Source organism: Trichoplusia ni, chromosome 4 (genome assembly GCF_003590095.1).
Source record: "Trichoplusia ni isolate ovarian cell line Hi5 chromosome 4, tn1, whole genome shotgun sequence".
Classification (NCBI taxonomy): Eukaryota; Metazoa; Arthropoda; class Insecta; order Lepidoptera; family Noctuidae; genus Trichoplusia; species Trichoplusia ni.
In genome coordinates, this window is record NC_039481.1 from 15799490 (window position 1) to 15813020 (window position 13531).

The window sequence follows — 13531 nt, forward strand, 5'->3', positions numbered from 1 at the left end:
GGTGTCAGAAGTGTTATTGAACTCCAATCACTGGCATATTAATTGGTTAGTCAAATTACACTGACCGTTAACCCACGAAGTTTCTCGTTTAACTTAAAATAAATAAATCATCAATTCAGCACCTCATAATGTGAACACTTGTGACGTCATAAATGTTTTGAAGACATAGAAATTGTAGGTATGTTAGAAATTATTATAATTTAAACAAAACACAGTCAACTGCGTTGGTTTATTATATAACATCGTTATGAAATAATGCGGCCATACCGGCTATAACTCATAAAACAATCTTTATGCACGAATAAATACAATTTGCTTAAACATTTCTAACTTGCTGAACCACATAACTTTTGAACTATAAAATTGTTAATTTACTTGCCCTTATCAATAATTATAATTAATGCATCTGCTTGAACTTCTCGTTGCGGGGGCGTTGTATTGTTGTTCTAGAAACCAAGTTATCCCATTATGTGTGGAGTAGGCGTAATAATGTAACTTGTATTTTTATGCCTATTTTTTGTGAACCTACTCCTGCTATAAGGGGCATAATCATTATGTCCATCATGTATTAACCCGCGACACATTGCACACGTAGAGTTAAGCGTGGCAACGTCCACCATTCGGCTTTCCATACAATTATTTTCTTGAGCACCTTAAAACCATGACTATGTTTACTTTCTGAATCATCTAAGACACCACTGTCAAACGGTGAATAAAAACATCGTTAGAAACCCGTATGCCGACGTATCGCCAATCCGTAGTGAGCTAGCGTCGCGATCAACGCTCAAACGTTCCCTGTATGGAAGGCCTATGTGATTTATTAGGTCATCTACAGGCTATATGTAGGTTAGGTTTCGATTTGAGTGTATGATAATAACAATCCTTCTCAACAAGTGACGTCACTTATTTGTGCGTTCTCTACATTTGATCATTTGAACAACGAGTCGCTGTTAGAAGCGATGTGATATGTCTACAGGACCTACTGTTGCTAGGGGCTACTTGATACTCGTAAAGAGATCCATTGTAATTTTTTCCTCGAATAAAGGGTTCTTTTAACACACCCACATTACGTCACAGCGTCTAGTTTCACGTAGGAGGATGGATATTACTCTTCATATTTTAGGATCGCCGACAAGCTACTGTATTGTTTGACAGAATTTGTTTTATAACATGCCTGTTTGAATAAAACAATAGGTATTATGTTAAAAAATGAAAATGAAAAATTCTGTCTAAACTTATAAATATTATTATTTTCTCTTTGATTGTACTATACGTCTGTCCGTCTATTTACTCGATTATTAAAGTGCATTAGAATTGAAAAGGTTTTTGAACGGAAATAGGTAGATTGAAGTTTGAAATTTCGCAAAGTCCGACTAAGAGTAGGGATGTTATAAAGTCATAATACTGCCTCGATAACAAAATATGTGAACTCATGTTTTTATAAAAAAAGTATAAGACTCACTCAACCGTCTCATATTAAAGCTTTGACTACGAGGAAAAGCAATTCTGTAGAGAAAGTAATGAAAATTTCTGGAAAAAGAACGGAAGATTGAGTTTCCTGATTTAATTTATATTACCACACCACAGTTAAATAAGCACTAAACGCCTGTAAATATCTTTGTGAATACTACATTTCATTTACTTGCATCAACTGATAATCAATGAAAGAAATAAAGTTAGAACAATACAATTTACGCAAAACACCTACTTAAAGTTATTCAATTCGAATATGGCAAAGAGGTAAATAGCGAGAGAAAAAATACCTAATCAACAAACTAGTAGTAACCGAATAGTTTAGCGACATCCATCCCCGTTAGTAAACGCCACGTTATACCTGATTACTCATAATTTCTAAAAGATGTGATCACGTGACGTCTACGTAGTTGTGCAGATATTACTCCACTGTCTATTCCAAGTCATACTTCCCACGCCGATCGTATTTTATTTCAGATCTCTTCCTATTTCCTAAAGACCTATATATGGCCCACTCACAGCTATTCCTCACTGCGTACCCACGGGAAACTAAGCACTTACTTAAATATCACAGGAACCTATATAGCTCAGTTGCTTAGAAACTGAGCAGTATTTGAATAGAGTAAGGACAATGGCAGCCTGTTGAAGAATTTCATTCCGATTTGAAATATTCACAAAACCAGAAATAAAAGTGAAGCGTTATCGTAATAATAACGCCTGTCTTGAAATAAGGACGTTCAACGGTATCTTTCTAGGTCAAGTGATATTACGCCTGAAACGTTTTGAACTTTCATAATTTCAGCTATTTTAATACCTAAACTTATTTTGAACGAGTTTTATTATATTCCTCATACCCCAATTTTGTACAAATTGTTTTTCTTACTAATGCTAAAAGTAGTCGTTCATTGCCCACTTAATAAGTATAAAATTACATAAACTTTAGGTACTAAGTTTGCGTAACCACGCATATAAAAAACAAGTTTTTCTAACTGATTGCTGCTTGTATTCAAGCCTGTAACAACAATAAAAGAAACTGCGTAGCAGCTTCTACGCAGAACTATCTTATCTACGGGACGATTACATTGCGTAGCCTTTAACGCGCAAAAACATCCAATAACAAACCTTATTACTTGAAGAGGATTTGACGCGAGCCCGTTTCTTAAACAATAAATATTCCTTCTAGATATCCGGGATAGGTTGACGTTAATACCCTCGGGGAGTCACGCAATTTATTAGGTATCGGAACCGTGTCGAACCGAGATTGCGTGGATAAACTGTTACAGCTGAACTATCGAGGCTAAGTTTTACTAATTTATACGTGACCGGCGAGCCAAATTGTCGCCACTATGACCTCCTTACACTTATTCCTCCGTGGAACTCAAATTTCATCAGCGAAAGTATGTTGATAGTTTGTTAGGAAATTGTGCTTCGTTACCTAAACGCCAATATTTATTTTGGGACCGACCTTCTATCTAATAGATAGCTTTAGCTTTGAAATGAAAAGCCATCGATTTCTGAAAATTTGATTAAGTAATTCTGTCGTCCAATCAACTCATCACTGCGATAACTGGTTCAGTACAAGACATACCAATCACAGTGCTTATCATGAGATTTGGGAGAAAGAATATCTTGATCGGAGTCTAGTAACTGTAGGTATACGTAAATAAACTCATTGAGAATCTTAATAATAACGCTTGTGGAGGTAGTTCTAAGATAACCTATGTGAATGATGCATGAAGGAAATAAACTAGTCATTGTCCAACCACCGTGTTTGATTGCTGTACTCCTCACACAAAACATAACATGGCGCAGTCGGTAGGATAAAAGTTAGTAAATCGATTTAAAACTTTAAAGACGTCTTAAATAAATGACGAGTAGTAGTGACTCCGAAACATACCAAGAAGCAGAAATACCTATATTAACAAGACGAACAATGGAGTCCATTTTGCGACCGCCGCAACCGTTTATTTTTGAAAACGACATAACGAATGTCACTTCAGGCAACCTAAGTAAAGAATGGGAAAAATGGAAAAAGGCGTTCAAGATATATTATGAAGCTTGTGAACTACATAGTAAAGAGAATATAGTGCAAATCAACATTTTGTTACACATCATTGGAGAAAAATGTCGCGAGGTATATGAACAATTTACAGGCGAGTACAAAACTATAGAAGACTTGCTGAAGGCTTTTGATGCATTTTTCTTACCGCGCAAGAACATAACAATAGAAAGACATTCATTTTTTACCCGCGACCAACGTGATTTGGAGTCCATAGAACAATACGTATTTGAATTGAACAAGATAGCAGCGAAGTGTGAGTTTAAAGATTTGTGTAGTGAATTGGTTCGTGATAAGATGATATGTGGAATTAAAGACGGTGGACTCAGAGAAAGACTCTTAAGAGAACCGGATTTATCACTCTCAAAAGCTATAGATATATGTAGATTAGCGGAAATATCTCGAGCCCAAGCAAAGAACATAAAAAGTGAGAATCAGGAACAATCACATAATGTACATACAGTGTCAAAGAAGGAGAAAGAAAAAAAAAACATACACTATGCAAGTTCGGCGCCGCGTTATAACAAAAGGCGGCCGACCGGTTCCAGCGGTGGTGACGTCAGGGCCTCACGACATTATCATGAACAGAGTGAGAAGCAGCGATCGGCTGGACACGAACGCGAATATCAAGAAAAGGGGCGTCGACTTTTGAGACCACGAGCTGTATGTGGAAAATGTGGAAAAAACCACGAAAAATATAAATGCCCAGCGTATGGTCAGCGATGCAGCGCGTGTAGGAAAATGAATCATTATTCGAGAATGTGTCGTGTGTACGAGGTGCAGGAGGACTCTAGCGACCAGGTAATTTACGCCATTAATCGTTTTTCTTGTAATGAGTGGACGGTAGCATTAAGCATTGAGGGTAAATTGATACATTTTAAACTGGACACTGGAGCCGACGTTAATATTCTGCCAAAGAAATACCTAAGTAAAATTAAATTAACGCAAGATAAGTTAGTTTACACAACGATGAAATTACAGGGTTATTCGGGTAGTCAGATTAAAGTAATAGGTAAATGTTATCTTAAAGTACAATATAAAAACAGTACCTACATTTTACAATTTATAATTGTCGACACTAATGCACCACCCATTTTGGGAAGAAGTTCATGTGATGAGTTAAAATTATTAAAAAGAGTATTGAGCATAAAACAAGTAGATATAAAAAGTGTAGATATATTAGATGAGTTTCCAGATTTATTTACTGGAATGGGTTGTTTACCAGGCACATATGAGATACAATTAAAAGATGGGTTCAAACCTGTAGTTCATGCTCCACGAAAGTTACCAATTGCCATAAAAGATCAAGTAAAGCACAAGCTACAGGAAATGGAAAATCAGGGTATCATTGCCAAAGTTGAGGGACCCACCGATTGGGTAAATAGCATGACGGTGGTTAAAAAACCTAATGGTGACCTCCGCATTTGCTTAGACCCGCGCGATTTAAACAAAGCGATAAAGCGAGAACATTTTAAGTTACCTACTCTTGAAGAAATAACAGTTAACTTATCCGGTGCAAAATATTTCAGTACATTAGATGCAAAACAGGGATTTTGGCATGTAAATTTACATCCAGCTAGTACAGACCTATGTACATTTAACACTATTTTTGGTAGATTTAAATTTTTGAGAATGCCATACGGCATCTCATCAGCGTCAGAAATATTTCACAAACGCTTATATGAACATTTCGATGATATAAATGGTGTTATTTTATTTATTGATGATTTACTTGTGTACGCAGAAACAAAGGAATTACACGATAAGAGATTACGTGCTGTTTTGCAACGGTGTAAAGAAATAAACATCAAATTAAATAAAAGTAAATGTAAAATAGGTTTAAGTGAGCTAACATATTTAGGCCACAAAATAACAAAAGACGGAATTAGCCCGGACGAGTCACAAGTATCGGCTATTAAAAATATGCCAAGGCCGCAAAATATTAAAGATCTTGAAAGATTTTTAGGTATGATAACTTATGTCAGTAATTTTATTCCAAATTTTTCTGTAAAAACAGCTTGCCTTCGCGAGTTGTTAGGAAAAAACATAGCTTGGCACTGGGACAACAGGCATGAACAATGTTTTGAAATGTTAAAAAGTCAGTTAACTAATCCACCTGTGCTAAGATACTATACACTCGAGAAACCGGTAGTTATCTCTGTAGACGCGAGTAAAAATGGTTTAGGAGCCTGTTTAATGCAGGAAAATAATCCCGTGTGTTACGCGTCGAAATCCTTAACAAAAACTGAACAAAATTATGCTCAAATCGAGAAGGAATTGTATGCTTGTGTATTTGCATGTGAGAGATTCTATACCTATATATACGGGCGTCATGATGTCACAATAGAAACAGATCACAAGCCGTTAGTTAGCATTATAAACAAACCTTTGGTCAACGCGCCTGCACGCCTACAAAGAATGTTAATGAGACTTCAACCTTATTCTTTTACGCTTACATATAAACCGGGTAAATATCTATACATAGCTGACGCATTGTCGCGCGCGGCGCTGCCGGACACCGACAGTAGCACTACGCGCGATCACCTAGAAGCACAAGCGCAAGTGTGTGCTATAACAACTATGAATCCATTAACAGATTCTCATTTTTTAGAGATACAAAAATGTACTAGAGAAGATAACAAAATGCAAGCATTAAAAAGAATAATTAAAAGAGGATGGCCCTTGTTTAAAAACGAAATAAGTGATGAATTAAAACCATATTGGGACAGCAGGGATGAGTTAACTATAAATTATGGTCTAATATGGAAAGGCAACAGAATAGTTATACCAAAATGTATGCGGAAAATAATGTTACAAAAAATACACATAGGTCACTTAGGTATAGAAAAGTGCAAGCTTAGGGCTAGGGAAATCATGTTTTGGCCCAATATGAATTCACAATTACAGGATTACTTATCACACTGTCAGGCCTGTTTAACATATAAAAAGAATAACTCAAAAGAACCGTTAATCCCGCATGATATTCCAGACAGAGCCTGGTATAAAATAGGCACTGATTTATTTCACTACGGCATTAAATCTTATTTGATAGTAATAGATTATTACAGTAAATTTGTGCACGTTGTTGAGCTGTGTTCGACCACATCTTCAGAGGTAATCAAACAATTAAAAAATATATTTAGGTGTCATGGTATACCACAAATAGTAATGTCTGACAACGGCCCGGAATTCTCCTCTAATTTGTTTAGGGAATTTTCAATGAATTGGAGTTTTAATCACGTAACGTCTTCTCCTAGGTATCCACAATCAAATGGTCAAGTGGAAAGAGCGGTGCAAACAGTTAAAAATATGATGAAAAAGACCAACTTTCAAAAAACTGAATTCAGTTTAGGATTGTTAGAATATTTAAATACGCCAATAAGTAATGAGTTAAGTTCGCCTGCCGAGCTACTATACAACAGAAAATTACGAAGTATAATTCCGTGTTCACCACATTTTCTACAACCAAAATTGCATAAAAATGTGTTATGTAAACTAGAGAATCGTCAAATAAACCAGAAAAAGCATTTTGATAAAGGATCAAAAACGTTAAAACCGTTAATTATACATCAAAAAGTCAAAATAAGACTGGGTAGTCATTGGACTTCTGGAACTGTTTATCGGTTGTTACCCAACAGATCGTATTTAATCAAAATGAAGTCGGGACAAATATTAAGAAGAAATAGAAAACATATAATTATTGACTCAGAAAGGCAAAATCACGAACAAGATAATTACTGTAGGAATACATACGACGACATACTTATAGACCAAAAACAAAACAATGTAATGCCGGTAGATGAGTCACCCGACGGCTCCAGTGTTCCGTCAGCGACACACATAGATAATTATCGCACCGCTAATTATTATAAAACTCGTTCTGGCAGGATAGTGAGACCACCTGATCGCTGGGGACTATCCGTCCTAAGCAATCCACAAGGCGCTGATTAAGAAAGGTGTTTGTAAGACATCATAATTTAAGATTGTAAAATTAGTAAAAAAAAAAAAAAAAGTTTTAGTTCAGTGCATGCATAATAATTGTTTATGGAATAGTAAATTATAATTAAATTAAACGAAACGATCTTGTTGAATATCAATAATTATAAATTATGTAATGTAATGGAAATGTATGAAATTAATAATTATGTATAATATAATTACGTATTTATTGAGTATCATATCTTTTTTCACAAAGAAAAATGTGTATGGTAGTGATTATTATGTTTAAAGAATGCTAAAACATTATTATTAATAACTAGGATTTATTGTTGCATTAATGTAGTATAAAATATGTTATTATAATAATGCATTTCATTTAAAATGTTGTTGAAAATAGTCTTTAGGTACTTATGTAAAATAATTAAAATTGTGTTTTTGTTTTGTATAATAATTGCATGAAATGTCCATTAAATCAATAAAGAAAGGGGTTGTAGGTATACGTAAATAAACTCATTGAGAATCTTAATAATAACGCTTGTGGAGGTAGTTCTAAGATAACCTATGTGAATGATGCATGAAGGAAATAAACTAGTCATTGTCCAACCACCGTGTTTGATTGCTGTACTCCTCACACAAAACATAACAGTAACTTGGGAGTATGTCTTTCACATATTAAAATCAGAGGTCAAAGGTCGCTAAGTATTTTTAGTAATAGTTCCATGCTGTGGGCGTAAGGCTGCAGCCGAGTGATCGAGCACGCGCTTGGACCTAAATAAATTGGGACATTTTCCGTTTTTTCGGTCACTTTCGTGGGAGTCCCAAAGGCTGGAACACATTTTTTCGCCCGTTTTATTTTGATACTAAATAAACAGTTACATTGTGTATTTAATTTTGTTTATTTTACAAAAAAATCACAACTAACACCCTTGTCCTTTTGTTAGACAATATGTCTCAAGTAGTTAATCAACGTCTGTTCATACAAGTGATACACCCACAGGATGATTATTCACAATACACATATAACGGTCCCATGATCACTGTTGAAATTGATATCGTCAATCAAAATGTAAATAGTCACAATCAGCTGTGGTGCTTCTGTAAATATTTACGTTGTATGCTAATTGATAATTACACATCACACCGTACATTGTACTCATTGTACAACATGTGTTTAACTCCTACGCGGGAATGTTCTCTAACAATCACATACCTATAATGTACACAGTCATTGTTTAAAAAACATCACTTAAAGTTAGAACGTCTACGAATGACAATATTCGTTCGTAGATGTTTTCTCGGTCCTCTACGCTTATCGCTACGCGCTACGGAGGCTCTACGCTCTACGTGCTACGACCAAGTTCGTAGACAGCAGCTTAATAACAATATAGTTTAAAATTATATTGGTTAATACTTTGGTTTTGGGTATATGATGGTATATGGTTCTCAGAATTATGTTGCACTCGATGAAAATAAAAATCCAATCAGAGTATGATCAGAAATACGTATGACGTAGGTAGTTTCGGTACACTAAAATACAAATATTTATCACATATTTGCATTGCAATCAGGTTTTTACTGGAATACTGCATTCCGTATAAAATTGACAAAGCAACAGTAGCCCAATGTCGCGCTTCTGAGAACATCCAATTTATTTAGGGCACGGCGGGCGCCAAACACGGCTCTTTGATTAATAGAGTTCCCCGTAAAAACATTGTTTAATAGAGTCCTGTTATTAACTTTTCTACATAAATTTTAAACAGCAAGATAACTTTTTGCGTCATAGTAAACTTAAAAAAAAGTATTGAAATTCAAACGTTTGATATCCAAATAAATATCTGATTCAATGTATTCCTTTAAAAGTTATAAGTGGAGGTATAAATAAATTGACATTTTCTTTACACATTCTATGGATTGCAGTTAAGCTGTTCAAAGTGTACCAGCCATGTGTAGGCGTGCGACGGGACACAGGCACACGTAACTTTTTAACCTCTGTTTTTTTCCCTCGCCTACACAATCTGTGCATTAAAAAGGGGACACTACATCGATTTATTTATTTAATGACAATGCCGTTTTGAACAACCAATTATCCATACTAATATCTGTCTGTTACGCTTTCACGTCTAAACCACTGAACCGATTTTAATGAAATATGGTACAGAGATAAAGTTGACCTTGAGAAAGAGCGAGAGATAGTTTTTATCCCGGACTTTTGAAGAGTTCTCTTGGAAACGCGATATAACCGACCTCGACGCGGGCGAAACCGTGGGCGAAAAGCTATAGCAAATAAAGGTAAAGTAAAAAATTACATCACGGTATCAAAGTTGATGATCAATGCAATTGTGTATATAAAACTAGGTGTTTGCATAGAAGTGTACCTATGGGTAGGTGTTTTTGCTATGACTTTTCAAACAAAAGTAATTCCATTTTGTCTAAATATCTGTGCTAAGTATATAAAGTTATTAGTTAATACAAGAGTCCTTACATTTTATATTAATAATATTTTTTTGTTTTATTATCTTATTTGTAAAAATATAACCACTATAATGAAAGTGTATACACCCACTCCAACGTCGAAATAATTAGTCTTAATAAAAGTAGGTCGTGATCTAATACTAATAATTATAAGAATTAAATATATATTAACGAACAAGCTGACCTGTAACTTAACATGACCATAACATGCTGGTATAGGTACCATGTAGGTTACAACTCATAGTTCAAATACATTTCAAATTGAGTACAAGAATGTACCGTAAGTAAAATGTGTGTTGCACGTGCCAGAAAAATGCTTGTAGGTATTTTCTAAATCCAGTCTAGCGAGTTCCAACGCCACCCTGATCTTTAACGAAATATTTCGACAAATTCAGAGCTCAACTTTAAACCAATAAATACGACAGAACACGAATATCATTAAACTATGCTGTATATTTCACAAACAATTTTGGCAACAAGTCGTGAAAATGATAGTGATACTTGCATCACGTAAGTATTTCTTAGAAAACGACCAAACGTCGAAATGTTTGAAGTTCACTATATCATATTAATAGTTTTTGTGTTAGAACACTTCAGCTTCCCATAATCCGAGTATAATTTATTGTATAAATTCCTCTAATCTGAGTTCGGTTGTATTATAATTTGAGTAAACACGGCGTGTGGACGGCGGACGGCGAGTAGTTCCCAGAATCTATCGTGCTCTTGACTCATACCGCTTCTGATCTTGAAATGTTTTCATGGTCTCATTGTCACAGGAATCTTGGAACGAAAATTACGATTGTCGCCATATTAGTGTATCATCCCACGGTCACCGCAAACACTTTCACAGTTAATTTCACGCCCACGACGTCATAAGTTTTACTCGTTTGTTGCAAACATTGCATGCGTGATCACAACCAATTTCAGTTTGACCATGTAAATCAAGCGCGTATTTTCTGAATTTTCATCATTCGTATTTTATTTAAAAGGAATGAGAAAAAACGCTCATTAGATATGAAATATAGCTTGTATTTCGTGTCCTTAACAAACAACAAACGTCCATTACGAAGACCTTTAAGAATTCATGAAACTGTAAGTTATTCTAGAAGATTGAAAGTGAACCCACGGGCGCTGTCGTACGGTATTACGGTTTCCCACAATTTCGCTTCGTCGAATGCTTATGTAATAATATTTCTACAATGTTACGTAAATATTTCATTACTGCAATCTTTACGTAACATAATAAGCTTGGAGCTAGGACGAAGCTCAACTCTGTATAATAATTATTTTCGAAAATAACTGCAGCCTTTACGTTAGTTACAGTAAAGTGTTATTGTTTATATTATAACTTCCAATAGTTGTATATTTTTGGAAATTCACCAACCCTAGTTATTATTTTTTTGTAAATAAAAGCAAAATTGATGAACATTTACGAATCACGTGCCAGCAAAAAATCACAATCATTTAGTTAACAAATGGATGCAATAATCAATTAATACTGTGACCTTTAATGAAAAACAGTTAAGCCTACGCTTGGCTCCATAGAATTACACATTGGAATTAGCATTCTCTCGTAGGTGTACAATAACACTCCCATGCAAATCCCTTTAAGCTGCCTGTAAATTAATTTCCCGTACAATTACCATCAGACCACAATATTATTTACATTGCATCATCATTAATTTATACTTACTAGTGCGAGCTTTACGAAATCCAGTAAAGTGATAAAATTAAAATACCTTATACAGATTAATATTTGTAACCCGTAACCTATTCGCTAAAGACTACGACAAAAACTCGGAAGGAAGAAGGGTATCCATCACAAACACCAACACTTGATAAATTGAGACAGCTGTAGTTATGAACGAGATAACGCTATAGCCCACATATATTGCCCTCTCGCTTCCACACCTGTCATGGTAGATCCAGAAGGAGCGTACACTATACACCGTGATTTTTTTGTCGTCTTACAAAAGCAGCCCAGTTTGTGTATCCTATGACTAGAACACGTTCATGATAAAAAAATAGGTATTTATAAGATTTGAATACATTTAAAATGCAATTTTTATTCAATATTATGATGCAATTCGTAGTTTTTTAGAAATACAGCTCTGTTGCGAGAGCGGTCCGAGCCTTGTAACAATGGTGAGGGGCGAAGGCGGCGGCGTTTTGATCATTTTTAAGAGTATTTTCAGATTTCTCTTGTTTAATTTTTCTTCGTACTTATTGTCTTAGTTGATGATAAAAAAAAAATATCGCGCCTAGGGGTAAGACGAAAAAAACACCGTGTATACTCGTAAGCTTTTAAAATTGTACTTCCAAGATCACATTCCATCAATACGTTAACCTGTCGACGCTACATGCTTCAGTAATGACTAACTAAACAACGTTCACAGAGGTACAAGTTCAAGATGTCTGATGTTCGAGACTCCAAGGATGTTTTAACTTTATTTAACCTTTTTGAAATGTTAACTGTTTCCTTTACTTTCTTCTACCACTACGTAAAGCAAACATCACGACTTGTTTCAATGTATGAGAATAATATAAAATACATTTTAATTTAACTAATAGTGACTACACGTGGGAGTATTTAATGAGAAAAATGAGTAAAGCTTATAAGATTTTAACGTACGAGAATTGCGAATTTAATCAAATATTTATGACAGTTTGGTTCATTCATGTTCGTGTGGTGTTTCATCCTTTGAATCTTTTAAGATACTAAATTTAATTAAGGATTAACGAAATCTTTATGAAAGTTCATTCATGAAAACGTTTCGTTTGAACTTCATAATAGAATGAATGGTAGCAGGAAGAGCTTGTTTTACGTTCGACGCTCGTCTCTCAGTAAAACATATTTAATATCAAACGGAATGCTGGCAACATGACATCTTTAGTAATATTACATTGTAAGCATCACTGTTTCGCTTTATGTGCTTACATATGCATCATATTCTGACGCCAATTTTACTTTAAAAGTATGAACATTCACAGATGACAAAACAGCAAAAATAAAACTGAAAAAATAATATTAAAGTAACAAAGTGTGCGTCAACCCTAATATACATTGTACACCTACCTGAGTTTACATTCCAAGCAAATAATTGAATAAACAGAAGGTAAAAATAAAAGGATAAGGGGATACAAAAAAATGTCGATGAAAACAAATGAGTAACAGGAAAATCTCAATTTGTTGTTGTATAAAATATCCCATACATCAATAAACACGATTAAACGACTGTTGGAAATAGAACACTTAGCCGCAGCGAGTGTGCATCCACACGGAATGGTACAAATACACATAGTGATTGACTTTTTAGAACTACATCATTTTTAATCTATTTCAAAAGAAAGTGATCCATCTCGATTTATCTACGTCTGCAAAAAATAACTTACAAAAATATTGAAAATAAAGTACGCTTTTCTGAAACATACAGTTTTGTTCCGAGAATTTGATTTAATCTCAAAATGAAATTGGTGTTTTATACGTGTATTAATCTAACCAAAATAAATAAGCTATTACAATGGAAGTGGAAACACATTGTTATTGTACGATGAAAATACATTATGTTAAGGCGAGGTTATTACACT

General features: G+C 34.6%; 1 protein-coding gene across 2 annotated transcripts; it reads left to right on the plus strand.

Annotated features, from left to right (window-relative positions):
- Positions 1-3127: 3127 nt before the first annotated feature.
- LOC113493227 lies at positions 3128-7545 on the plus strand. Of its 2 annotated transcripts, none has more exons than XM_026871098.1 (2): positions 3128-4333; positions 7420-7545. In XM_026871098.1, the coding sequence occupies exons 1-2, from the start codon at positions 3341-3343 to the stop codon at positions 7435-7437; spliced, it is 1011 nt and encodes a 336-aa protein (XP_026726899.1). In that variant the 5' UTR covers positions 3128-3340; the 3' UTR covers positions 7438-7545. The 2 variants fall into 2 exon arrangements, with proteins under 2 accessions (XP_026726899.1, XP_026726897.1); XM_026871096.1 differs by lacking the exon at positions 7420-7545 and adding an exon at positions 6790-6895.
- Positions 7546-13531: the final 5986 nt, after the last annotated feature.

What these genes read in the sequence shown, in the direction of transcription:
- LOC113493227 (XM_026871096.1), top strand. Translation starts at nt 3,341, where the DNA reads ATGACGAGTAGTAGTGACTCCGAAACATACCAAGAAGCAGAAATACCT. An exon ending in AGGAGGACTCTAGCGACCAG is followed by an intron (nt 4,334 to 6,789) that starts GTAATTTACGCC and finishes GTCTTCTCCTAG; the next exon opens with GTATCCACAATCAAATGGTC.